The 27,741-nt window shown below is 45.0% G+C and overlaps 1 protein-coding gene across 12 annotated transcripts in view; it reads right to left on the bottom strand.

The window, feature by feature from the left end:
• The window catches only part of EVI5 (ecotropic viral integration site 5), a 232,808-nt gene that overhangs the window by 190,308 nt on the left and 14,759 nt on the right, over nucleotides 1–27,741 (bottom strand). For 2 of the 12 annotated variants that reach the window (XM_021090215.1, XM_021090220.1), the window contains exon 1: nucleotides 5,432–5,763. The exons of 8 other annotated variants lie outside the window; for them this stretch is intronic. Coding sequence is in view for 1 of the 4 variants with exons in the window: in XM_021090211.1 (XP_020945870.1) it covers nucleotides 14,863–14,913 (51 nt within the window). In the remaining 3 variants the exon portion in view is untranslated. Of the gene's footprint in view, nucleotides 1–4,865; nucleotides 5,127–5,431; nucleotides 5,764–14,862; nucleotides 14,962–27,741 lie in introns of those variants that run through there. 2 more of the 12 variants (XM_021090211.1, XM_021090216.1) reach the window with 2 other exon arrangements.

Raw genomic sequence — 27,741 nt, 5'->3', positions numbered from 1 at the left:
TTAGGTAACAGCACAGAAATTGTAAAAGCTAGAGCCTCGCATGGAGCAGACAACAGCGATGGGTGAATGGCAACACAATTTTGTATAACAGAAAAGCAGACAGAAAGCAGTTCCCTTGTGGTGCAGTGGGCTAAGGATCCAGTGTTGCCACAGCTGTGGCACAGGTCACAACTGTGGTCTGGGTTTGATCCCTGGCCCAGGAACTTCCGCATGTTGAGGGTGCAACCAAAAAAGGAAGCAGATGATGCACTTCCAGGTGAAGATGGAAGATTGAACACACATCTAATTTTGTTCCCCTCCCAAAACTCTACTAAAGCTAAGATAAACAAAGGGTTGTTGTGGCATTCCCGTTGTGGCACAGTGGAAACAAATCCAACTAGTATCCATAAGGATGCGGGTTTGATCCCTGGCCTCACTCAGTAGGTTGGGGATGCAGCACTGCCGTGAGCTGTGGTGTAGGTCACAGACACAGCTGGATTCCACGTGGCTGTGGCTGTGGCTGTCAGCTGTAGCTCTGATTCAACCTCTAGCCTGGGAACATCCATATGCCATGGGTGTAGCCAAAAAAAAAAAAAAAAAAAAGAGAAAAAGTTGTTTTGATCTGTTTTTAGGACATAAACCATAGGACCTAAAGAATGGAAAAGACAACAGCAACAAAATTTTGGAAGCTGGAAAGACGGCTGAGTGGTAACTAACCTGGTCTAACAGAGCAGTGCCGAAAACTAAAAACAAATCCAGGTTCCACTACAGAATCCTCAAAGGGTTTGGGAACTGCCAGGACAAGAAGGGGCAAGGAGACTGAAGAAAGGATTGGGTGGAGTTCCCACTGTGGTGCTGTGGGTTAAGACTCCAACTGCAGAGGCTGGGGCTGCTGCAGAGGTGCAGGTTCGGTCCCAGCCCTGCTCAGCGGGTTAAAGGATCCAGCATCGGTCCAGCTGGGGCATAGGTTGAAGCTGCAGCTTGGAGCCAATCCCTGGCCTGAGAACTTCCATAAGCTGCTGTGAGGCCATTAAAAAAAGAAAAGAATCAGGTGAAAGCTGTTTGAAAGGTTAGACACCCATTCCTCTTCCAAGTTGCTAAGTGTGACCCAACCTCAACAAAGCAGCAGATTAAAGATTTATTCTCTCAAGAGGGTAAACCATACTTGGTGGAAGATGAAGGTATCCTAAGAAAAAGAGGCCAACCATGGGCTCCTTCACACTAAAAGCTCGGAGGCTCATTACTCTCAGCTCTCTTTTCCCAAGTTCCCAGATCACTGGCAAGCTGAAAACTGGAAGATCCCCTGTGGGAAATCCAACTAGCCAACAGGAGGACAGATACTGGAGAGAGGCTCAAACAGCCCACCCAACCCAATGGTTTCAATCTTGACCCAACCCTGGAATCACGTGGGCGACTTTAGAAAATACTGGTGCTAATGGATGCAGGCAGAAATCAGACTAGTAGTTGCCTCTGCAGAGGGAGTGGGGAAGACAGAGGAAGGGAACGTAAGAGAACCTTCTAGGGTTTCCGCTTTCTGCTCTGCGCCTTGTGTTAATTACACAGGTGTATACAGAGCAGACTCATCAAACTATACACTGAAAATCTATGTATTTCACTGGGCAATCACACTTACATTTTTTTTCTTTGTTTTTTTGTTTTTGTTTTCGTTTTTGTCTTTTTGCCTTTTCTAGGGCTGCTTCCGCAGCATATGGAGGTTCCCAGGCTAGGGGTCGAATTGGAGCTGTAGCCACCGGCCTACACCAGAGCCACAGCAACATGGGATCCAAGCCGCGTCTGCAACCTACACCACAGCTCACGGCAATGCCAGATCCTTAATCCACTGAGCAAGGCCAAGGACCGAACCCGCAACCTCATGGTTCCTAGTCAGATTCATTGACCACTGAGTCACGACGGGAACTCCCACACTTACGTTTTTAAAAACACTAAAATATTTGCTCTCTCCATCACAAGCAAATAACCAAAGATTACCTGACCTCTGAAGAGGGCCTAGACTGCTGAGATTATACCAAAGAGGAAAAAAGTAACTTGGAGGAAACTATGCAGGAAAAAAGAAAGCTTAAAGAAACGATCTTTAACATTCTCAGACAGATAAGAGATATGGCATCTATGAAGCAAGCAAAGAGCTGCAGGAAGGAGTGAGTAGAGGGTAGGAAGCGAAGCCCACAGGCCTGCAGAAGGGAATATGGTCAAGAACCTGATCCGGGAGTTCCCGTCGTGGCACAGTGGTTAAGAATCCGACTGGGAATCATGGGGTTGCGGGTTCGGTCCCTGCCCTTGCTCAGTGGGTTAACGATCCGGCGTTGCCGTGAGCTGTGGTGTAGGTTGCAGACGCGGCTCGGATCCCGCGTTGCTGTGGCTCTGGCGTAGGCCGGTGGCTACAGCTCCGATTCAACTCCTAGCCTGGGAACCTCCATATGCTGTGGGAGTGGCCCAAAGAAATAGCAAAAAGACAAAAAAGAACCTGATCCGGCTCACTCACGGAGCCCCCGAAAAGCTCGGCGCTTGGGAGACTCCAGGCCCATGGTCAGGGAGGAGGAAGCATGGGCTGAAGGGCAGGTGAGCAGGTTTCAAGTCTGCAGAGTCAGGTGAAGTCTCTGTATGGACCTTCCGTTTCCCTTCCCCACCACTCACATCCTCTCATAAATTCATTCTCTGCAAACAGACTTGGAGGGGCTCCAGATGCGAGAAGAGGGGCGGGAGGCTGAGGGCTGACAGCCCAGGAATAAAGCAGAAGTAGCAGAGTGAATAGCAGCCCCACCCACACCCCATTTCCTCTGCCCAGCTCCCAGAACACAGGGAACCAGGCACGCAGACTCCCCCACAGTTTGATTTAAATGTCCCTTTTGTATGCAGCCAACCAACTTGCATCCTAGCACTTCCCCTAGGCAAGGATAAAGGTCTTTTCTTGAATTTCTACTCTCCTTCCTAGACTCTAAACTCCATCAAGGCAGGGGCAGCATCTTAAACAGCACGGTAGCCCCAGAGCCTAACACTGTGACTATCAATATATGACACATTCAGTACATCTTGAGCTGGTCCCAGACACTGGAGGTACCAAGCAAAAAAAAAAGAAGAGAAAAAAACTTGGAAAACTAGAACATACAAGGTATAATTTGGACTAAGTCTTGAACAGAGATTAAATATTTAGAATTTATTGATGGAATGATATCTAGGATTTGTTTTAAAATAATCCCAGAGCCCACCAACCCCCCCGCCCCGAATCAGTTGTATTTCTATATACTGGCCACGAATGTTTTAAAATATCATTTATGATACTATAACAAATAGACCAGTGAAACAGATCCACAGTTATATGTCGAACTGATTTATGAAAAAACTGCAATCACAGGGGCACTTTTCAATAAATGGTGGTGGGTCAAATAGATAACCATATGGTAAGAAGTAAATCTTGACCACCCCAGGCCACAATTTACCTGGAATTGACTGTAAAGTGTATACCTTAAACGTGAAAAGTAAAACAAAATAAAACTTCTGCAAGGTACCATGGGAAAATGTCTCCATATTCTTAGACCAAGATTTCTTAAATAGGGCACAAAAAGCAGTTATCATAAAAGGAAGGATTAAGTACATTTCATTAAAATCATGAATTTTGATTCATCAAAAAGGCCATCAAGGAGTTCTGTGGCTCAGTAGGTTTTAAGGATCTGGGACTTGTCACAGAAGCATCTCGGGTTGCTGCTATGGTGTGGGTTTGATCCCTGGCCCAGGAATTTCCACATGCCGAGGGCCAAAGCCAAAGCCAAAAAAAAAAAAAAAAAAAAAAAAAAGAAGCCATTAAAAGAGTGAAAAGACAAGATACAGAAAGGACTCATGGGAGAAACACATACACCCTAAGAACTCATATCCAGAATAAAGAATTACCAACCAATTACAAAAACAAGAGTAAGACCTAGCAGGCAGGTCACAAAAGACAACAGGTCCAATAAAAGATACTCAACCACAATTAACAGAAAAATGCAAAATAAAATCATGCATATATTACACCTCTACCAAAATAGCAAAAGTTTTAAAAACTGACAAGGATATTGGGGAAAGAGAATATCATTTTCTAACAGCTAGAACCACTCTGGGGATAGGTTCAACTGTCTCTAATGCTAAAGTTTTATCATTTATCATTTTATGGTTTGGTATGTAAATGATAAACCAACAGTTCCACTCCTAGTTATAAACCTCGAGCTGGCAATGTTGTGTTTCCTCATCTTAGTAAAAATTCTCTACTCAAGATTGTGCACTTTTTCTGTATATTATACTACGATAAGTCTTCCACGACTTCTTTGACACAACTGTCTCACAGACCTTAAGGCTAGCATTTGAGAACAGAAAAGAAGCCTCTGGGGGGTGGGGGGATGTGCTTGGGCTGTGAGATGGAAATCCTGTGAAATCAGATTGTTGTGATCATTATACAATTACAGATGGGATAAATTCATTTGAGTAATAAAAAAAAAAGAAAAGAAGCTTCTGGTAAACCGCAGAAAGTTTACTAATAAAATTTTTAACAAATGAAGCAAAAAAGCTAACACACTCCAACTCAGAACAAAGGTAAAAACAGATCATTTTCTTGATCTTCACGAAGCGCCGGGTTTCTTTCAGCAATGAAAGGAGTCTGTTACTCTACACTGGAACCCAAAGAAAGGAAAGACAGCTTTGCAAGAAAATGCTGCTTTCTGAAATCACGTCTAACAGCAACAGACAGGAAAGTGAAGGAAACATTCCGAAAGTTTTGGTTAACTCTTCGGTGAAGGGATGCCAACGGAGTTTATCTACGATGCCCAAAAGACAGACAGACAGACACGAAGAAATCACAGCAACTCTAAAGGAAACACTACCACCACACTCCAACCTACCGGAAACTGTGGTTGATTTGAGGCTTGCCCCGCTAGTCATAAGGTGATTCAGGGACGGCTACGAACGCTCCCCAAGTGCATCCTTGGGAGTCCTCGAACACACCTGGCTTGCTCATCACTTGCCTGGGGACACGGCCTTGCGCAGAATCCCGGAGGCCAAATAAAAACGCCAACTTTGCAGAAGGCGCGGGCGCTCTCGCCGCATCAGGTCACCCAGGGGGAACAGACTCCTGGCCCCGAGGGCGAGGGTGAAGGGTCAGTGTCCCCCCGGAGGACTTGCGAGGAAGCGCCCCCGAAGCTGCCTGGTGCCCCCACCTCCCTAGGACTCCACTGGAGGGTCCCTCTGCCGAATCTCCTCCCCAGCACCCCCGGGAGGAGGGTCCCGGGACGCGGCGGCCGCAGGGAACTTAGGCCCCAGCGGGGCCGACCGCGCCCGCCGGGCTCGCGCCGCAAGTTTGGTGGCGGCGCCCCCGTGGCCGCGCCCCGGCCGAGCTGTGCGCCCCGCGGGCCCGGGCTCGCGGCCCGCCCGGCCTCCCGGCCGCCGGGCCTGGCGCGGCGCCGCTCACCTTGGAAACGTGGGGTGGACTCCGCCGTCAACATGAACTTCCCATCCAGCCGGCAGCCGCGCCGCCGCGTCCCAGCGCCTCGGCCTCGCCCCCGACGCCGCCGGCCGTCCTCCCGGCCCCGGCCGGGCGCCGCGCTCCCCGGGAGCTCCGGGCGGCCTCTCCCCCGACCCGCTCCTCCAGCGCCGCCGCGGCCTCAGCTACCGGCGTCCCCCGGTCGGCGTGCCCCGCAGCCGCTCCTCACGGTCCGGCCCGGCCGCGGCAGGAAGGCTCTCGGCGCAGGCGCGGCGGGGCCTTAAAGAGACCGGGCCGCCTCTACCGCATAATGGGTTCGAGCAGGTTAGGGGCCGGGCTGGCCGGCGAGCAAAGGAGAAGCCGAGGGGATTGGACCGCGCGGGACGGGGGCGGGGCAGTCCCGCCCGTTCCTCCGCCCCTCCCTCAAAGATCCAGCCCTCGCACCCACAAATTGCAGACTTCCTCGGGCTCCTGGACCGTCCCTTGCCTGGGAGATCTGCCCCAGACTCTCCCCGGGCCCAGCCCAGCCCAGCCCGGCCCCGGCCCGAAGCCACCCTGCGCTCAAGGCTGCCGGCCTCGCGTGGCCGCCCTGCCCCCGCGCCCGTCTCCCAGGCCGCGGCCACACGCTGCAGACGCGCCAGCTTCGGAAGGCCGCCCCAGCTTCCTGGAAAGGTGACCTGGCCACTCTCGAAACAATAATCAACGTGTAAATGGCACTGGTGATGGCAAGTCACTCGACCGTCGGTTGTCCGGACACGTGAGGTTTATGCAGAGTCCGGCAGGGGGCAGGACAGGGGCGCAAATACGTGAGGTCCAGCCGGGCAGTCAGCCAGTATCAACGAAGAAATTCTTAGAAGGAAAGTCCTTCGTTTGGGACGGAAACAACCTCCTAATTCCTGGCTAATCCCAGGGAAAACGGGCAAGAAAAAGCAGCAAAGGCAATACAAATTGACTTTCATTATGCATTTAGAAGTGACAAAGCAATAGTAATTAGCACACACACACACACACACACACACAATTGCCTAGAAATGAGATAGCCCTGGTTATTATCTAATTTAAAATTATATTCCCCAGAAAGGGTTCCACTGTAATAAGCATTTCAGGAAAAGAGAAACTCCAGTTTTTAAAAAAACAAAATTAGGAAATACCGAAAAATAGGAAGTAGAGCCATGCCCTCCACCCAATTAAAAACTTGAAATTTTATCTGAGGCTAAATTTTGCAAAACGTTAGGTTATACCATTAACCATTATTAACATTAATTTCAATGAACAGTTTTATTGCAGCTGAATCCATCTTGCAGAGGAAAGCGGAGACGTTGTGTTAATCTACATTTCCTTCCCATACTCCATCTATCTGCAACTCCTGTAGATTTTACTTCCCAAATTTGCCTTGAGTCTGTCCTCTTTTTTTCCTCCTCCATCACCACCCTACCCCAAACTACCTTTGTCTGGGAGGGCCAGGGGCCTGGGAGGGCTTCTCATTTCGTCTCTCATTGGTTTACACACATGCCCTCTGGCCCCTGACTAATTTCTTCTCCACACAGATGGACAACAGATCTTGAAGCTGCCCCGCCTGTACCACTTCAATGGCTTCCCACTCCTTAGACAGAACCTCTGAACTCGCCAGGCCCTGCGTGGTGAGGCATCTTGCTGAACTCTCCATCGCTTCTAACTGCTCAGACTGCATTCCATCCTGCTATCTCTGCTCCAGCCACACTGGCCGCTTCCAATCCCCTCCTCGGGCAGTTTGCATATGCTTTGCTCCAGGGCTGGAAAGCTCTTCCAATCCTCATCCTTATCTCACTTCTAGTCTCTACCTCTGAGCCTCTGAGAAGCATCTTTGGAGTTCCCTGCCTTGGTCCATTCCTGGCACCTGGCACTGAAACTGTAATTATAGGATTATTTTGTGAATTTTTGTTTCCTCCATTGGACAATTATATCTATAAGCCCATGAACCTTTGGTTTTCTTTGGTTCATGAGTGTATTTCCATATTTGTTCAATACATGTTTTGCTTGTATATATCAATGAATGAGAATCCTAGAAGGCTAGAACTTGAACTAGCCTGAAGGTTACCTTGTAGTGGGGAGGGGGAAGGGCCCTCCCAGAACAAAGGGAGGGCAACATGGGACAGGAGCATCTGTGCCCTCATGCTCAGTTCTGCAACAATGTAGCATAATCTGTATCCATGAGCCCAGGTGTATCTACAACTGCTCAAGATTTAGAGAACACCTTATAAGGGGGACAAAGAAATTTCCATGTAGCGGGAAAATTAACGGGGTATATAAGACGGTGCCCCGTTGCATTCAGGGCTCGGCCTTTGGATATGAATCTGCTGAGCCGGTGCTGCTTCCTGACAAAAAGGTCTCGATGTCTTGTCTCCCTGTAGGAGAATCCTGCAACAACTGAAGTCAAGGAAAGGTACAAATGTCACAATCTGGCATTTGGAATCAGAGTCCAAAAAGAACTCCAGTTACTTTTCAACTGATTTTATCTTGTTTCAGCTGAGCTGTCAGAAGATTCTTTGGGTAATCTTTGAAACTGAGTTCTCAAAGTACCTACATAAAGCCCAGGATTAATAGTGATAGCTGTGGGATGGGCGGGCCCATGTGAACCTGATGGTTGCTTCCAGGGAGGAAGACTGAATGATTAGGGGTCAGGGCTGGGAAGGAGACTTTTGAGACTGCCTGCCCTTTTGTACCTTTTTAATTTCATGCCATGTGACTCTATTACCTATTTGAAAATAAGTGACACAAAAGAGTGCATACGCTATGGTTCCATTTATCTGAAATTCAACAAACGGCAAAACTAGTTTGTGTTGAAAAGATGATAACTGGTTGCTTCTGGCAGGGAATCGACTGGGAAGGTACAAGAGAGAAATTTCTAGGTCATAAAATCCTTGTGCACTTGAGATGGGCTGGAACCTGGGCCCTGGCACCCTTTACTGCTGTGCTTGCCCTTGGACAAAGGGTCTCTTCCAGAAACAGAATACAAAGAAACTACACGGGACTAAAAATAGCTGCATACATGTGCAGTTGGGGCAAACCATGAACAGTAAGACAAGAAAAGGCCACAAAATCAACTGCCGTTTCTTTTTTTTTTTTTTTTTTTTTTTTTTTTGTCTTTTGTCTTTTTTGTTGTTGTTGTTGTTGTTGTTGCTATTTCTTGGGCCGCTCCCGCGGCATATGGAGGTTCCCAGGCTAGGGGTTGAATCGGAGCTGTAGCCACCAGCCTACACCAGAGCCACAGCAACGCGGGATCCGAGCCGCGCCTGCAACCTACACCACAGCTCACGGCAACGCCGGATCGTTAACCCACTGAGCAAGGGCAGGGACCGAACCCGCAACCTCATGGTTCCTAGTCGGATTCGTTACCCACTGCGCCACGACGGGAACTCCCAACTGCCGTTTCTGAGGTGCCCAGACCAAAGCCTGGTACAAGCATGATCCCTGCACTTACCACCACCAAGAGGGTGGGCAGACCACCTCCTGTCCAACCCACGGGTCCTCCACCCACTTAAGGAACCAGCTCGCCCTCACCCCCAGAGCAAGCAAGGGGGCACGTGCTGCTCGTTTGAGCTCCCTCATGCTACAGCACAAGCCCCAAGAAAGCCTGGTCTGGATTTCTTGTCCGGCCTCATTAATTTCCACGCACTAAGTAGTCCAAGGAACCTAGTCAGTGACACGCTGTTGGAGGGACTGTAAATGGGTGCAGCCGCTAGGGAAAATGGTATGGAGATCCCTCAACGAAATTAAAAATGGGGAGATCCCATTAAGGCTCAGTGGTTAACGACTCTGGCCTCTCTCAGTGGGTTAAGGATCCAGAGTTGAGCTGTGGTGTAGGCTGAAGACTTGGCTCAGATCTGGCATTGCTGTGGCTGTGGGTGTAGGCCGGCAGCTACGGCTCTGATTAGACCCCTAGCCTGGGAACCTCCACATGCCGCAGGTGCTATCCTAAAAAGACAAAAAAAAAAAAAAAAAAAAATTAAAAATGGGGAGTTCCCAACGTGGCTCAGTGGTAATGAACCCATCTAGTATCCATGAGGACGAGGGTTTGATCCCTGGCCTCACTCAGTGGGTTAAGGATCTGTAGTTGCCATGAGCTTTGGTGTAGGTTGAAGATGTGGTTCAGATCCTGCATTGCTGTGGCTGTGGTATAGGCCAGCAGCTGTAGCTCTGATTCAACCCCTAGCATGGGAACTTCCATATGCCAACCCATGACCCTGAAAAAAAAAAAAAAAGGAAAAAATTAAAAATAGAATTACCATACAATCCAAGAAGTCCACTTTGGGGTATTTATCTGAAGAAAATAAAAACACTAATTTTAAAAGCTATATTCACTCAAAAGTTTATTGCAGGATTATTTATGATAGCTAAGATACAGAAGTAACTTAGGTGTCCATCGATAGATAAAGGGTAAAGAAGTGATGTATGTGTACACAACGGGATGGTACTCCACCCCCAAAAAAGAAGGAAGTCTTGCCATTTGCAACAACATGGACTGACCTAGGGTGCTATGCTAAGTAACGCATGTCTGGCAGAGGAGTTCCTGCTGTGACACAGTGGGTTAATTATCTGTTTTGTCTCCATGGAGATGAGGGTTTGATCCCCAGCCCAGTGCAGTGGGTTAAGGATTCGGCATTGCTGCAGCTGTGGTGCAGGTCGCAGATCCAGCTCAGATTCGATCCCTGGCCCGGGAAATTCCAAATCCCATGGGTGCAGCTGAAAAAAAAGGAAAAGAAAAAAATAACAAGCCAGGCAGAGAAAAACAAATATTGCATGGTTTCACTTATATGTGGAATCCAAAAAACAAAACCAATAAATACAACAAAATAGAAACAGACGCAGGGATACAGAGGACAAACTGGTGGTTGCCAGAGGGGTGGGGATGAAATAAATTAAGGGGAGGTACCAACTTCCAGTTAGAAAATAAGTAAGTCTTGGGAATGTCATGTACAGCATAGAGAATATAGTCAGTAACACTGTGATAACTTCAGTGACAGATGGAAACTAGACTTACTGTGGTGACCCTTCCATGATGCACAAAAGTATCATTTTGTATTGTACTCCTGAAACTAATATAATATTGCATACATCAGTTAAAGAAAGCAAGCTTTGAGTTCCCGTTGTGGCTCCGGGTAACGAACCAAATGAGTAACCATGAGGATGTGGCTTCGATCCGAGCCTCACTCCATGGGTTAAGTGTCCAGAGTTGCCATGGGCTGTGGTGTGAAGTCGAAGATGTGGCTCAGATCTGGCGTTGGTGGCTGTGGTGTAGGCCGGCAGCTGTAGCTCTGATTTGACCCCTAGCCTGGGAACTTCCGTGCGCTGCACATGGGGTCCTTAAAAAAAAAAAAAAAAAAAAAAGCTAAACACACAGCTGAGCACTCTCTGTGTGTGAATATCGGAATATCGGCCGAGGGCTGTACCTACATTGCTTCTTTTAATCCTCACGCTATTATCATGAGGCAGAAATTATTACAACCCCCTTGCATATGAGAAAACAGACCTCGTAAATTCCGTGCCTCTTGCCCTTGTTTATACAAACGGAAGATGGTTGGACAAGACTTTGAACCCGGTCAGTCTAATGTTGGAAGTGGTTTATGTGTATCACCTACCCACGAGATGAAGAGCTTTGCAATGACTAAAATCATGCCTTGTCTTAGGCCACTCAGGAGCCTGAGCACTTTGCATAGTAGCTATTCAAAGTATTTTGAATGAATGATAAAAACAAGCTTGGTGTTGATTTTATTGGCACAAATTATATACATTTTCATTGGTACAAACTGCAGGTACACATTAAAATGCTAAATAATCCAAGCAATCAGTACCGCTGGGCTCAGTGCGTAATGTATTGTCTCTAATGAGGCCACAGGCCTGAGGAAAGGAGCTCTGACCCCCCAACGCCACTCCTGGCTCATTCCTTTCTTCACTCACCCTGGACCCATCAGTTTATTTGATGAAAGAGCTGACACTTTAATTTCTCATCAAAAAATTAAATTTTGAATAAATAAAAGTTGTAGAAATAAATTAAAATTAAAGCTCAGTCTCACCCGAGAAATAGCTAATTCTGACCTCTCACAAGCGCGTGAGCACTTGCGTAAGTGAAATTCCACGGTGTGAATTCCACCCCAACACCGCCTCTGCTCCAGCTCTCTGCCACTCTGCAGTTCACACTCTGGAAAAACTCGAGTAGAAGATACAGGAAGTGTGGGGGCAGTGGGCAGGGGCACCCACCTCAGAGACAATTGAATTTGAGGTAAATTCAGTTAGCAATTCAAGATGCTATGTTTTTTTCTTCTTTCTTTCTTTCTTTCTTTCTTTTTTTTTAAATGCCACACCTACAGCACATGGAAGTTCCAGGCTAGAGGTCGAATCAGAGCTGCAGTGCCAGCATATGCCACAGTCACGGCATCATCGCATCTATAAATCCGAGCAGCACCTTCAACCTATGCTGCCATGTGTGGCAACGCTGGATCCTTAACCCACTGAGCCGCACCAGGAACTCCATGATTCTGTATGTTCTAATGCCACACACCCTTAGCATGGATTTGTGTCACTGTCCAGGACAGGAAAACAAAGAAGGTCTGAGCTCCTATGGCCGCTAAACCTGGCAAGGGTTAAATATCAGAACACCACGCTCTCAACTGCCACAAGCATTTTATACATCAGCCAGGTGAGCTTCGTTACTCACAGAAAGGCAAGGGAGACATTCCCCTGAGAGGCAAAAACTGCCCAGGGTACAGAAAAGGACTCACAGTGAAGTCAGTGGTGAACCACACTCCACTCTGACTCTGGGCAGCTGGCATCTGGAGCTTCCAGAGAAAATCAGGGCATCTCAGTTACATTCTAGGATTGCACCGTCCAATACATCAGCCACTAGCCTCATGCAACTCTTTGTATTTATTTATTTATTTATTTATTTATTTTATTTTATTTTTTTTGTCTTTTTTTTTTTTGCCATTTCTCAGGCCGCTCTCACGGCATATGGAGGTTCCCAGGCTAGGGGTTGAATTGGAGCTGTAGCCACCGGCCTACACCAGAGCCACAGCAACGCGGGATCCGAGCCGCGCCTGCAACCTACACCACAGCTCACGGCAACGCCGGATCCTTAACCCACTGAGCAAGGGCAGGGACCGAACCCGCAACCTCATGGTTCCTAGTCGGATTCGTTAACCACTGCGCCACGACGGGAACTCCAACTCTTTGTATTTAAACGAAATTTTCAGTTTCTCAGAGGCATTCACACAATTCAAGAGCTTAACAAGAGTCACGTGTGTCTGCTTATTTCTGCCTTGGGCAGTAGACAGACCATTTCCATCCATTAGAAAGTTCTCTTGGCCGCACTATTCTAGAAAAAGGAGAAATAACACTCTACTGTGACCTCCAGCTAATGTTCGCAATTTTCTTTTTGCTTTGCAAAAACGAAGGCTCACCATGAAATAGTGAAAGCCTATCTCACTTGGCTCAATGCTTTCTACAGCACAAATCCAAAAGGCACCCAAGCACAAGCGCTGTGGTCTTTCCTCCTATAGAGGTAAGAACGGCTTTAGCCTCACCGCTTCGCCTCCACTGCATTCCGCTGTCTGCTAGACACGGCATCTTAGGAAAGAACATTGTTAAGAGCCACACAAATCTATTGCCATCTCTTGGCACCTGAGCACAGATAAGGACTAGATCTGCCACAGTTGTGGTAAAGAACCAGCTCTCTGACTGTAGAGTTTGGATGTCATTTCTATGTGTGATATCAGCTATCCACCCAACAGCAGCTTTGACATTGCACTGCCAAAATGGGACATCAAGAGAGCGCCAATTTCCTTCTCACCCACCACAGGAGAAGTCCATTCTTTTCTTGACTGTCTGAAATAGCTGTTTTACAGCAAGATAAGATATAGTGCAAGTAGGGTAGTAATTCCAATTTATCCAATGATCTGGGAACTAGTAACCTCTACATTAATGTAAGTGACTGCATTGTGACCTAACATTTCAAGTGTGTTTGTTGAAAGTGTGTTAAGCCTCTTCTTTCTTTTTCCTTAGCCTCCCTGCCCAGGCCAGGGATCAGATATAGTCATAGCTGAGATCTAAGCCACAGCTGCATCACGGAGAGATCCTTAACCCACTGTGCCGCGCCGGGGATCAAACCTGCATCCCAGCACTCCCAAGACACTGTGAATCCTGTTGCACTATAACAGGAAGTCCTGTTAAGCCTCTTTGAACTCTAGCCTTTTCATCCATAAAAAAACGGGAGATAAAGTATCTACTTAAAATCAGAGTGATAATTAAATGAAATACCATATGCAGGGCACAGAATAAGCATTCAGCAAATGATAGCTCTTGCAATTGCTATTATCCAAAGTACCAACATGTCAAAAATTTTAAATAGAGTTTGAAAAGACTCTGAAGTAGAAAAATCCTGACTCGACCACCTGCTAATTGCCTGGCCTTTAACCTCCATAAGCTTCGATTCTTCATCCTTCATCTTACAAATAAGAGTTACCAACAATAGGGAGTTCCCATTGTGGCTTAGCAGGTTAAGAACCGGACTGGTATCCATGAGGATGTGGGTGTGATCCCTGGCCTCACTCAGTAGGTTAAGGATGTGGCAGCACTGCTGCAAGCCTCTGCATAGTTTGCAGATGTGGCTCGAATCTGGCATTGCCATGTGGCTGAGGTGTAGACCACAGCTGCAGCTCCGACTGGACCCCTAGCCTGGGAAATTCATATGCCACAGGTATGGCCCTCAAAAGTATAACAGTAAATGATAACAGTAAATACAAACTTTAGCTAATGTTAATAAGGTACTCTGTCCCCACCTTCACCAAAAAAAAAAAAAAAAAAAAAGAGGAAACTATACATTAGGAAAGTGTTACTCTACAGTAAAATTAATTTAGCTTTTATTATGCCCTATACTCCTACACACGGCTGGGAAGTAACCACTGCTGAAGTCATCACTGAGAGGCCACACAACACTTAACGCTGCCATCAAATAGAATTTGTGAACAAATTCTATGGTAACCAGCATTTTCTACAGCTCATCTTTTTCTCCACGGGAGGAATTTGAAACCCATACAGACATACGGTCTCCTCTGAGAAAGTACAGTCTAAAAAGATAGGCAGCAGCCAATTACAGCAGGGAAAGAAACGGTTTTGAATTACAACAGTCAGTTACCGAAATAACCTTTTTTGCAGGTGTAGAATTAAAGCTAACACTTCATAAATTGTTGTTCATCACTCCAGTGGCCGCAGCACAATGAGATAACGTTCTCAAAATAAAACTGAAATGTCCACAAGCTGTTCCTGTGTTTTGATGATTAAGCAAAGTCTATAAACCCTAACTCAGTGAACAAAATATCTCCTGTTACAGCAATTACATTTTTATAAGTTTCGATGTAAAATCAAACATTGCTTTAGACATTTACCTGTTTCCCAGAAGGGTTTCTAAAGGCAGCAGTCATTCTGGTGGTAACCATGATAAGCAAAGACAGAGAGACTGGGGATTTGAATTGAATTTATAGCTGACTCATCGGGAGTGTTTACAAGACACTACCCCTGGGATCCACCCATTCGACACCCTTTCGGCTCTACCCTACACTCTGGTTAGGTGGCACACTTCGAGGAAGCTGCCCATGGCCATGCGGAGGACGGGGATTGCAGGGGGCAGGGGGAGCTTTGGGGCAGAAGGTTGCTCGTTGATTTCATGTTTTCCTCCTCCTTCCCTTGCTTTCTTCCTCCATTCCTCCTTTCTCTTTCGTCCATGTTCCTTCCTGCCTTCAAGGACTTGGTTTGTCTCAGAATGACACTTGTGCACTAGCTGTTCTGTGTTTGGGGTGCTGACTCTGGCATTGGTTAGCAGCTTCTATGTATTAGGTGGTTTCAGGACTTGAATTTGACACGAGACAAAATTATGAACGTGGTAGGAGTTGCGTTGCGTTCTTGAGTTCGCTTTGTTTTGGTTTTCTTCTTTTGTGGCCGCCCCCCAGCCTATGGATTTCCTGAGCCGGGGGGGGGGGGGGGGGGGATTCAAGATGCAGTTGCAACCTACCCAGCAGCAGCAGCCACGCCAGATCCTTTAATGCACTGGCCAGACCAAAGAGCAACCTGCAGAGATTCTACCTACTCTGTTGCACCACAGGGGAAATTCCTTGAGTTTGTTTTTTTTTGTTTGGTTGGTTGGTTGGGTTTTTTTGTTTTTTGGGGGTTTTTTTTGCTTTTTAGGGCCGAACCTTCGGCATATGGAGTTCCCAGACGAGGGGTCGAATCAGAGCTGCAGCTGTCAGCCCACACCACAGCCACAGCAACACCAGATCTGAGCCGTGTTTTTGACCTACACCACCACTCATGGCAACACCGGATCCTTAACCCACTGAGCGAGGCCAGGGGTCCAACCTGTGTCCTCATGGTTATTAGTCAGATTTGTTTCCACTGCGCCACAATGGGAACTCCTACTCAGGACAATTAACTGGTAATGTCTATGAAATACAAAGGCAAGTAACATCCTTGTGAGAGAGAACTCAGATATATTCCATTCTCTCTGAATTGGGCTTTGGAAGCAGTTTTTATCTATAGTCTCAATCTTCCCCATAACCCTATTATTATACTCATAAAATTTACAAGTGAACCCAAGCAAGTCAGGAAGAATGCTTCATTTATTTCCTCATTCAATCATTCATTCAGAAGCATATGAAGGACACACCACTGTGTCAGACACTTTCCCAGGAGGTAGGGTGATAGCAGACATTCTCAGCTCCTACAACAAGGTCAGCAATAATGTAAGGTGCCTCCAAATGAAGCAGCCATCATTAGGCTCATATAAAAAGATGAGGATGCTGAGGCTGGTCCAACATCACAATGACAGAAAAAGTAAAAGCAAACATGCAAGCATAATTCTTTCTTCACTACAAAGCCTGTGTTGTTCAGAGTTACAAAAACCTAGTACCTGTGTCTAGACTCTAGTTTAATAATATTGGTTCTGGTGCAGAAGACAGACATATGAACAAATAAATGGACGAAAATGATATATTCCATTGTATGGCGATATAGCAGGAACATACAGACTGGGGAGCACCTAACCTGGCCAGGGAGCTGTCCTGTCTTTATCTGTCCACATCCTCTTCCATCTTCTATTGACAGGTGTAGGCACCTGACTCAAGCTAAGCCAGTCACATCACCTTAACCCCCTGGCCACAGCAACTAGGTCAAAAGGGAAGGCCTAGAAGATTCCCGCCCAAAGATTTTTCACAGCAGAACTGGAAAAGTTGAAGCCCTTTTCTTTCTCATTAGGAAGCTCTAGGGGTTTGAACGCAGAGATCCTGGCTATACTCAGAGAAGTAAAAATGAGATGGAAACATCCTGAAGATAAAGAATTCTTGGTTCCAAGCAATCCTGTCTTTCCTAAGCCTCTGCTGTTATTTATTTATTTATTTATTTAGTCTTTTCTAGGGCCGCACCCGCGGCATATGGCGGTTCCCAGGCTAGGGGTTGAATCAGAGCTACAGCTGCCAGCCTACACCACAGCCACAGCAACACGGGATCCGAGCCTCATCTGTGACCTACACCACAGCTCATGGCAATGCTGGATCCTTAACCCAGTGGGTGAGGCCAGGGGTCTAACCTGAAACCTCATGGTTCCTAGTCGGATTCGTTAACCACTGCGCCACGACGGGAACTCCCTCTGCTGCTCTTTAATGCTGTGGCTTCACCAGTAACCTCCAAGTGACTCACTGAATCATCTGATATTTTCTGAACATTTACATATGCATACTGCTTATATGGAATGCACTACTTATTATTCCAGGTTATTATTCTAGGTGATGCTCTAGGCAGTGGGGATAGAAAGACTTGGTAGCCATCCTCTAACTGGAACCCCCTTGATCCTCACGGCCTGTTTTTCACATTCTTCTACAGTCCCTCCCACAGAATAAGAGCTGATCTGTGTAACCAATAAAATATAGCATGAGTAATAGAGTCTATAACCTCTGAGACTAGGTTATCAGGACACTGTAGTTTTCACCTTGTTCTCTTGGATCGCACGCTTTGGGGGAAGCCAGCTGTCAGGTGTGAACAGCTCTATTAAGAAAAAAAATCAAAGGTGTTCCCGTCATGGCTCAATGGGGTTAAGAACCCAACTAGTATCCATGAGGATGCAGGTTTGATCCCTGGCCTCGCTCAGTGGGTTAAGAATCCCTCGTTACCATGAGCTGTGGTATAGGTTGCAGATGTGACTTGGATCCCGTGCTGGCATTGCTGACTGTAGTGTAGGCTGACAGTTGCAGCTCTGATTTGACCCCTAGACTGGGAACTTCCATATGCCTCGGGTGTGGGCATAAAAAGAAAGAAAAAGAGAAAAAAGAAAGGAAAAAAATCAAAGGCATCAGCATCTAGAGCCAACTTGCCAGCCATATCAACGAACCACCTTGGAAGTGGATCCTTCAGCCCCAGTTCTGTCTGACCATGTCAGTCCTGGCCCACATATGATTGAATCTCAGAAACCCCACCCAAGGACCAGTCAGCAAGCTGCTCCCAAATTCCTGACACAGGAAACTGTAAGAAATAATAAATGTTTGTTGTTGTTCTAGAGCACTAAATTTTAGGGTGTTTTTTTTTTTAACCACAAATAGCAATAGCAATAGATAATTAATACAATATATCAATGACAGAAACAGATGCAAACCCTGCCCTAACAGTGCTTAAATTTTCGTGGGAGAAAACAGACAACAAACAGATATGTACTATCCGTAAAAAGTAGAGCAGGAAAACTGAATATCTACATGTAAAAGAATGAAGTTGGACCTTACACCACAAATAAAAATTAGTTCAAAATGGATCAAAGAGCTGAATCTATAAAACTCATTTAAATAACAGGAGAAAATCTTTAGGACATGGGATTTGGCAATGATTTCTTAAATATGACACCAAAAACAGGCAACAACAACAAAAATACATAAATTGGATTTCATCAAAAGGGGTTAAGGATCCAGTGTGGTCTCTGCACCGGCCCAGGGCATTGCTGAGGTGTGGGTTCTATCCCCAGCCTGGGCCAGTGGGTTAAGGATCCGTTGTTGCCAAAGCTGTGGCACAGGTCACAGCTGCGGCTCAGATTCGATCCCCGGCCTGGGAATTTCCATATGCTGCGAGTGCAGCCAAAAAAAATTTTTGTCTGCATCAAAGAACACTATCAAAAGAGTAAAACGATAACTCATGGAACGGGAGAAAATATTTCCAAATCATATATTTAACAAAGAATTAATACCTAAACTATATAAAGAACTGCTACAATTTAATAAGAAAAAACAAGCCAGTTGAAAAATGGGAAGAGAACTTGAACAGACATTTCCCCCAAAAAGATGTACGGCAGCACATAGAAGGATGCATGATATTATTATTCATTAGGAAAATGCAAATGAAAACCACAATGAAATACCACTTCACACTCACCATGATGACTATTACAAAAAAAAAAAACTTGAAAATTACAAATATTGCTGAGGTCATGGAGAAATTAGAACCCTTGTGCACTGCTGGTAGAAATGCAAATTGATGCAGCCACTATGGAAAACAGTTGGTAGTTCCTCAAAAAGTTATACATAATTACCCTAGCACCCTGCAATTCTCCTTCAAGCTGCCGAAAGGAACTCAAAACAGGAACTCAGATATACCACGGTTCATAGCAGCTCTATTTACAACAGCCCAAAGGGGAAAGAACTCAAGTGTATATCAACAAGTGAATGGATAAGCAAAATATGGTATATTCGTACAACGGAATATTATTCAGCCATAAAAGGGAACAACGTCCTGATACATACTGCCAGACGGCTAAACCTCGAAAATATTGTGGTAAGTGAAATAAGCCAGACCCAAAAGAACAAATATTGTATGATTCCACTTGTAGGAGGTATCTAGGTATTTATAGAGACAGAAAGGAAACTAGAGGTTATCAGGGTCCAGGGGAGAAGGACCTGGGAAATTATTGCTAAATGGGTACACAGTTTCCAATTGGGGTAATGAAAGGCTTTGGGAACCAGATAGTGGTGATGGTTATACAGTATTGTGAAAATGTCCTTGATGCTACTGAATTTTAGATCTAAAAATAGTTAAAATGGTAAAATTCATGTATGTATATTTTCCACCATAAAAAAGCCTCCTAAGAATTTAGATCATCTTAGAAGAGAATAAATAGAAAATGAGCAGCAGGAATCTTGATTTGATAACAAATTGAACTCATAAATTACTACCCAAAATACACTGTATATGAGATGCTGTAAGTACATGGAGAAAACTGAAACAAGGAAGAGAAGAGGGAGTGTGGGGAAAGGTTACTACGATTTTAAAGAGGATAGTCTGGGAAGACCCCATGAAGAAGGAGGTAGGAGAGAGAGCAAGCCACCCGACCAGGGGCATTCCCGGCAGAGAGAAAAGCAACTAGCAACATGCCTGGTATATCCAAGCAAGGGACAGCCAGGAGGCTAGTGATGTGGTTAGAAGGGCATAAGCAACATAGAGAATGCTAGCGGATGAAGCCAGAGAGAAAACAGAACCAGAGAATGCAGGGGGACCCAGCCTTTGGCTTTTACTATGAGTGAGACATGATCTGACTCACGTTTAATGTTGCAAGGCATCAGCTGGCCGCTGTGCAGTGAGCTGCTTCCAGGGAAGCATAGAAACGGGGAGACCAGTCAAACGCTGCCCAGGAAAGGGACTGCTTGGACCAGAGTGGGAAGCGATCAAACGTGGATGTATTTTCAGCCAACATGATTTGTCTTCAGGTTGGCTATGGGATAAAAGAAAGAGAAATCAAAGATGACCCTGAGATTTGGGAGCTGGGCAGCTAGAGGGATGGAAGGGCCATTTATGAAGACATGGAGGCTGAGAGGAGCAGGGCGAGCTGTGGTGGGGAGTTAAGTTAGAGTCAGGTTTCCGTCATGTGCAGAGAAGCTTCCTAACACTGAGGGAGTTTCTGCAAAGTAACCGACATTTGAGGCAGAGCTTAGGGAACAAAAATTCTGTTCTGTTAGGTAACTGAGGACTACGTAGGTGTGTTTAGTTAATGTCTATTGAACTCATTTTCTTTGGAATCTTATCTACTGGGCCATTATTCTGTATGTGCATATCATTGTATACGCTGCATCACTGGGCTTCTGCTAGGTTACGTGGTAACAAAAACCTTCAAATCTTGCAATAACAAAAGCCCCCCCCCCAAATCTTGGCTGCTTACACCCACCGAGATTTATTTTTCATTTACATTTCCTTGCATGGAGGGCTCTGCTCCCCACCAGCTTCATGTTATCTTTTAGATGGTGACATGCAATACTTGGAGAATTGCTTAGTGTGACATCACAGTATTCACTCGTTCATTCAATCAACAAATATTTATTTAACACCCTTTTCATGCCAGGCAAGGTTAAGGTTAAGTACTGGAAATACAGTATGAACAAAACCCCGATATTCTGGAACATACATTGAAAATGAGTGATTAAGCACACACAGAATAATTGATAATAAATACTGCATTCACAAATAAAAGCTATAAAGGGTGTAATTAATTCATTTAAATTAGACCAATACAAAAAATAATTAGAACTAAAACCCATCCAGTTTGTAATTTTACTTGTCTTGTTTATGGTTGCCTAGAAAGCCCTGACAGTGCCTTTCCTGTCGCAGTATTTATTACTCATTCTGTAATGACTGCGAGGAGGGTCAAAAAGAATAGTGTATCTTTGTTTGCAATTAAGTATAAGTTATGAGGCAACATACAGTTTACTAGTCCTGGATCCTAACCTGTGCTCATTTCAAGATAAGATTTTTTTCTTTTATTAAAATTGAGTTGATTTACAATATCGTGTAAGTTTCAGATATACAGCAAAGTGATTCAGTTATATGTATATATCTTTTCAGATTATTTTACCTTCTACATTATTATAAAACATTGAATATAGTTACCTGTGCCATACAAAAAATCCTTGTGGCTTATCTATTTTATGTATAGTAGTTTGTATTTGTTAATCCCATACTCCTAACTTAGCCCTCTCTTTCCCCTTTGGTAACCATAAATTTGTTTTCTATGTCTGTATGCTTCTGTTTTGTGTGTAGATTCATTTGTGTTATCTTTTAGATTCCACATATAAGTGATATCATATCATGTTTGTCTTCCTCCTGTCTGACCTACTTCACTTAGTATGAATGCTCTAGCCCTATCTGTGTTGCAGCAAGGGACAATATTTTATTCTTTTTTGTATTTTTGTCTTTTTCTAGGGCCACACCTGCGGCATATAGAGGTTCCCAGGCTAGGGGTCTACTTGGAGCTGTAGCTGACAGCCTACACCACAACTCACAGCAATGCCGGATCCTTAGCCCACTGAGTGGGGCCAGGGATGGAACCCGCAACCTCATCGTTCCTAGTTAGATTCGTTACCCACTGATCCACGATGGGAACTCTGGGGAATATTTTATTCTTTTTTTATGGCTGAATTCAGCATTTAAGATTTTAATCTCATGATGTAGACCTGAAACTATGGCACAGAATTCTATTATCTCCATCATACCAGCTTTTAAAGGGCTCACCTCCTATGATACATAAAGTTTTCCCAATAATTAGGTATACTTAAGCATAACAAAGGTAAAGCTGTAGCTTGGGGAGGCTCAAATAACATTTAACTTAAATCACAACATCCAGAAATCATTCTGAAAAACACTACATAATTCACTTAGACATTTTGGCTGAGTGACAATCAGGTCTGAATTATAACCACCTATATGCAGCCAAGAAATTATCAATCATTTGTAAATTATCACCTATGACTCCACAAGCTCTATTTATTTTTTAATATTAACTATTCATTCTAGATTTTTATCTTAGATATTCCCAAATCTATACTACAAGGATAATCCCTAATCTATTCAAAGCTGAAAACATTGTAATAAAATTGGAGTGTGTCAAAGAAAATAGCTCAATAGCAGCCAGAGATAAATGAATGTCAATTAGATAAACATCAAATTTTAGAGCAAAGGGGATTTCCCGTCGTGGCTCAGTGGTAATGAACCCGACTAGCATCCATGAGGGTGCAGGTTTGATCCCTGAGCTTGCTCAGTTGGTTAAAGGATCTGGTGTTGCCGTGAGCTGTAGTGTGAGTCACAGATGCTGCTCAGATCCCGCTTTGCTGTGACTGTGGTGTACGCCAGCAGCTACAGCTCCAATTCGACCCCTAGCCTGGGAACTTCCATATACTGCAGATGCGGCACTAAAAAGACAAAAAAAAAAAAAGAATAAGAATAAGAATAAATGAAGCAATTTATAAGGCAACAAAATAAGGTCATTAAAAATACTAAAGGGACTCGGGACAAGACGGCAGAGTAGGACTTAAGCTCACTTTCTCTCACAAAAACACCAAAATTATGACTAATTTCTGAAAAACCTTCAACAAAAAGATATGAAACTACCAAATATATCCTGTACCCAAAGACAAAGAAGAAGACACACTGAGACAGTAGGAGGGGTGATTTCATGACATGAGCAATCCCATACCCTCCGGGTGGGTGACCCAGACTGGAAAATCAAAAAATGGGCAGAAGATCTAAAAAGACATTTCTCCAAAGAAGATATACAGATGCCCCCAAAACACATGAAAAGATGCTCAATATCACTAGTTATAGAAAAATGCAAATCAAAACTACAATGAGGTACCACTTTATACTAGCCCGAATGGCCATCATTAATAAGTCCACAAATAGCAAATGCTGGAGGGAGTGCAGAGAAATGTGAACCCTCCTACACTGTTGATGGGAATGTAAATTGGTGCAACCACTATGGAAAACAGTATGGAGGTACCTTAGAAAACTATACATAGAACTACCATATGACCCAGCAATCCCATTCTTGGGTATATATCTGGACAAAACTTTTTTTGAAGACACATGCACCCACATGTTCATTGCAGCACTATTCACAATAGCCAAGACATGGAAACAACCCAAATGTCAAATCAATGGATGATTGGATTAGGAAGATGTAGTATATATACACAATGGAATACTACTCGGCCATAAAAAAGAATGACATATGCCATTTGCAGCAACATGCATGGAACTAGAGACTCTCATATTGAGTGAAGTCAGAAAGAGAAAGACGGGGAGCTCCCGTCGTGGCGCAGTGGTTAACGAATCCGACTAGGAACCATGAGGTTCGGTCCCTGCCCTTGCTCAGTGGGTTAAGGATCCGGCGTTGCCGTGAGCTGTGATGTAGGTTGCAGACGCGGCTCGGATCCCGTGTTGCTGTGGCCCTGGCGTAGGCTGGTGGCTACAGCTCCAATTCAACCCCTAGCCTGGGAACCTCCATATGCCGCGGGAGCGGCCCAAGAAATAGCAACAACAACAACAACAACAAAAAGACAAAAGACAAAAAAGACAAAAAAAAAAAAAGAAAGAAAGAAAGAGAAAGACGAATACCATATGATATCGCTTATAACTGGAATCTAATATACAGCACAAATGAACATTTCCACAGAAAAGAAAATCATGGACTTGGAGAACAGACTTGTGGCTGCCCAGGGGAAGAGGAAGGGAGTGGGAGGGATCAGGAGCTTGGGGTTAACAGATGCAAACCATCGCTCTTGGAATGGATTTACAATGAGATCCTGCTCTGCAGCATTGAGAACTATGTCTAGATATTTGCATCACAACACAACAATGGGAGGAAAAAGTATGTATACATGTATGTGTAACTTGGCCCCCATGCTGTACAGCAGAAAAAAAAAGATACATGCACCTCAATATTCATTGGAGCATATTTTCAACCTAAATCTCCATCAACAGAGGAATGGATAAAGAAGATCAATGAAATATTACTCATCCATAAAAAAGGAAAAAAGAATGAAACAATGCCATTTGCAGCAACATGGATGGATCTAGAGATTATTATACTAAATAAAGTATAGTGAGTACATTTAGTCAGACAGTGAAGGACAAATATCATATGATATCACTTACATGTGGAATCTAAAAAAAGGATAAACATTACCTTACTTGCAGAACAGAAACAGACTCACAGACTTTGAAAAATTTATGGTTATCAAAGGGGACAGGTGGAAGGGGGATGGATGGACTGGGGTTTGGGACTGGCATATGCACCCTGAGGCATATGGAATGACTGGTCAATGGGGACCTGCTGTATAGCACAGAGAACTCTACCCAATATTCTACGATAATTTACGTGGGAAAAGAATCTGAAAGAAAATGGATGTGTCTACATATAGAAGTGAATCACTCTGTTGCACAGCAAAAATTTTCACAACCTTGTAAATCAACTATATATCAGGAAAACTTTAAAAAAAGGAAAAATTTAAAAACAAACAAAAAACCTTGATGGGACACAATTCGTTCCTTAGGTCAAACTTTTTTAGAAGTAATTTGCCCAAACAATGACGCAATTTCCAATACATATCTACTGATATTAAAAGGATCTTGCTCCATCCTGAGAAACACTTGGGAAGAAATTTTGTTGAGTTTAATTAGAAACTATGAATAGATACTACTGTTTTATGCGCTTGTATTTAAATCAGAGGAAGCTCAGGGGTTTACTGGTGGCCTAGTCGTTAGGGAGTTGGTGTTGTCACTGCTCTGGCTTGGGTTCCATTCCTGGCTTGGAAGTTTCTGCATGCTGCAGGTGCGGCCAAAAATTAATTAATTAATTAAAAAATAAATCAGAGGATGCTCATTATTCATCATGATCTGATAAAGCTGGAATTTCAGAAAGGTGAAACTTAATGGAAGTATGAAGAACAGATGGAGGTAGAAAATGCTAATGGGTTGGAAAGTTACCCACAGTGCAAGGATTTCACTGAGACGAGAGTGTATTTAGTTGGCCATGTTTAGTCAGGTAGGCATTCAATGTTTATAATACAAAAAAAAAAAAAATTCTCATTGAGACAGAACAGTGCTACAAGGCCTGTTAGGTTTCCCCTTTTGAGATAGTCTAGTAATGCCTCGATTTTTAAGTAATTAAGCAGAGTGTTAAGTAAATCGTTTTTGAGTCATTTGACAAGTCGAATTTGAAAGACCTGAATCATTAACATGAGTAATATCTAAACAAAATTCGAAGTAACTGCTTCATTGCCCAGATGCAGCCATTAGATTGTCTGAGCTCATTCCTAGCTGGCTGCCTTTTTGGACTTGAAAAAAGCAACTTCCAACGCTGAGCCCAATCACGATGTTACCCTGAAAATGTGGAAACGTCTACCAGGCAGTATGTGACATAAACGGGAAGGAGGCCCTCCTGGGAATCCTCCGGGGCTGGAGGAGGCTTTTGTTGCCTTTTGACTTTTGTGCCGAGCCACACGGAAGAGAGGCTGGGAGGGCCAGTCCTCCCGCAGGGCCCGAGGTAGAGCATCATGCCGTCCTCAGGGCCTGAGCAGGAGGGAGAAGCGCCCCCGGCCGCTCCTCCCACAGAAGCCCGGAGGACCCCAGAGGAAGGCTGTGGTCAAGCAACAGCTGGCAGTGGAAGGGCATCCGCGTGACGGCGAGCAGAACTTCTCCGGGGAACCAGGCCCAGCTTGGCAGCCGCTTTGGGTGGCACACTACTTGAGGGACGGCCAGTTCCCTGGAAATTCTGATCGGGTCTGTAAGCCTAGAGGATGCTGTTTTCCTTAGAGCCTCTCCTGCCCTCTCTCCCTTTTCCCACGGTCACAACTGGATTTTCCCAACCTCTTGGGTTGATCTGTGCCCAGAGAATATCCCATATATCAGTCAATGTTCTCCAGAGAAACAGAACCAATAGAGCGTGCACACACACACACACACACACACACACACACGCGCGCACACACTCTCTCTCTCTCTCTCTCACACACACACCTCCTTTATTTTAAGGAATTGGCCCATGAGATTGTGGGGACTGGCTGACCTGAAACCTTGCAGGACAGACTGGCAGGCTGGAAACTCTGGCAGGAGTTTGTGGTACAGTCCTGAGACCAAAATTCATAGGGCAGGCTAGAAACCGGAGCAGGAGTTCTTCTCCCAGAAATCTCAGTTTTTGCTCTTAAATTCTTCAACTGATTAGATGAGGCTTACTTATATTATCAAGGATAACTCCTTTGCTTAAAGCCAACTGATTGCAGACGTGTTAACCACATTGACGAAATGTCATTGCAGTAAGACCTACATTAATGTTTGATAAGATAAGTGGATATCATAGCCTGGCCAAGTTGACACATAAGACAAACCATCATACCCCCACATAAAAAATAACTACTAGGAGTTCCCCGTTGTGGCATTGCCATGCGCTGTGGTGCAGGTCGCAGAGGCGGCTCAGATCCTGCATTGCTGTGGCTGTGTCTACAGCTCCGACTCAACCCCTAGCCTGGGAACCTCCATATGCCTTGGGTGTGGCCCTAAACTAAAAGCAAAAAAAAAAAAAAAAAAAAAAATTACGAAAGACTTACGCTTCATTGGGCATTTACTATGTGTCAAGTATAATGCATTATTCGGTACCCACAACAACCAAACGAGGTAAGTATTATTAATCCTGTTATACACACGGAGACATTGAGGTTTAGAGCAGTTACATAATTTGCTTAAAGTCATGCAAAAAGCGATGGAGTCAGGACTCAAACCCAAGCTTGTCTAACCCCGACCAGCGCATGTTTAGGGACTCGTTTTGATCTCAATAGACCGCCTGTGCCTGCTTCGTCCCCAGATCTCCAGCTCAAAGCCTGGAGGGGCCCAGGGCTGAGAGGGGCCACCCCCCGTGCCAGCTCTCCATTTTCAAGGCCACAGGAATTTCCAGAGAAGTCCAGCAGCGTGGGGAAGCCATTCAGAGTGAGGGTCAGGAAAGCCAAGCTAACCGCTCAGTCCGCTTTCAACGCCAGCAGCAGCGCCCGCAGGCAGAGGCCGAGCTCTCCTCGTCGGCTTGTCTGACACGGTCCACACTCACCATCGGCGGCGATGCCGGGATTTTGCAAACCGACGCCCTTAACCACTAACATCTTAGTCTCCAAATCCTTCAAGTTTGTCTTTGAGACTCACCTCTTCTCAATTTCCTAATTTCCAATCTCTTTATGCCGATCAGAAGTCTGCTCAGGGCTCCCACATTTTCTCCTTCATAATCTCGTTCAAAAACCTCTTCTTAGGAAAGTAATGTCTAAAATGATTCACTCCGAGGTTCTTTCCAGCCGTCTTTGTATTTACATTTCTTTTTTTTTTTTTTTTGTCTTTTTGCTATTTCGTGGGCCGCTCCCGCGGCATATGGAGGTTCCCAGGCTAGGGGTCGAATCGGAGCTGTAGCCACCGGCCTACGCCAGAGCCACAGCAAC

Source organism: Sus scrofa, chromosome 4 (assembly GCF_000003025.6).
Source record: "Sus scrofa isolate TJ Tabasco breed Duroc chromosome 4, Sscrofa11.1, whole genome shotgun sequence".
Classification (NCBI taxonomy): domain Eukaryota; kingdom Metazoa; phylum Chordata; class Mammalia; order Artiodactyla; family Suidae; genus Sus; species Sus scrofa.
Note: the sequence above shows the minus strand (reverse complement) of the source record. Positions and strands in the feature narration are given on the sequence as shown.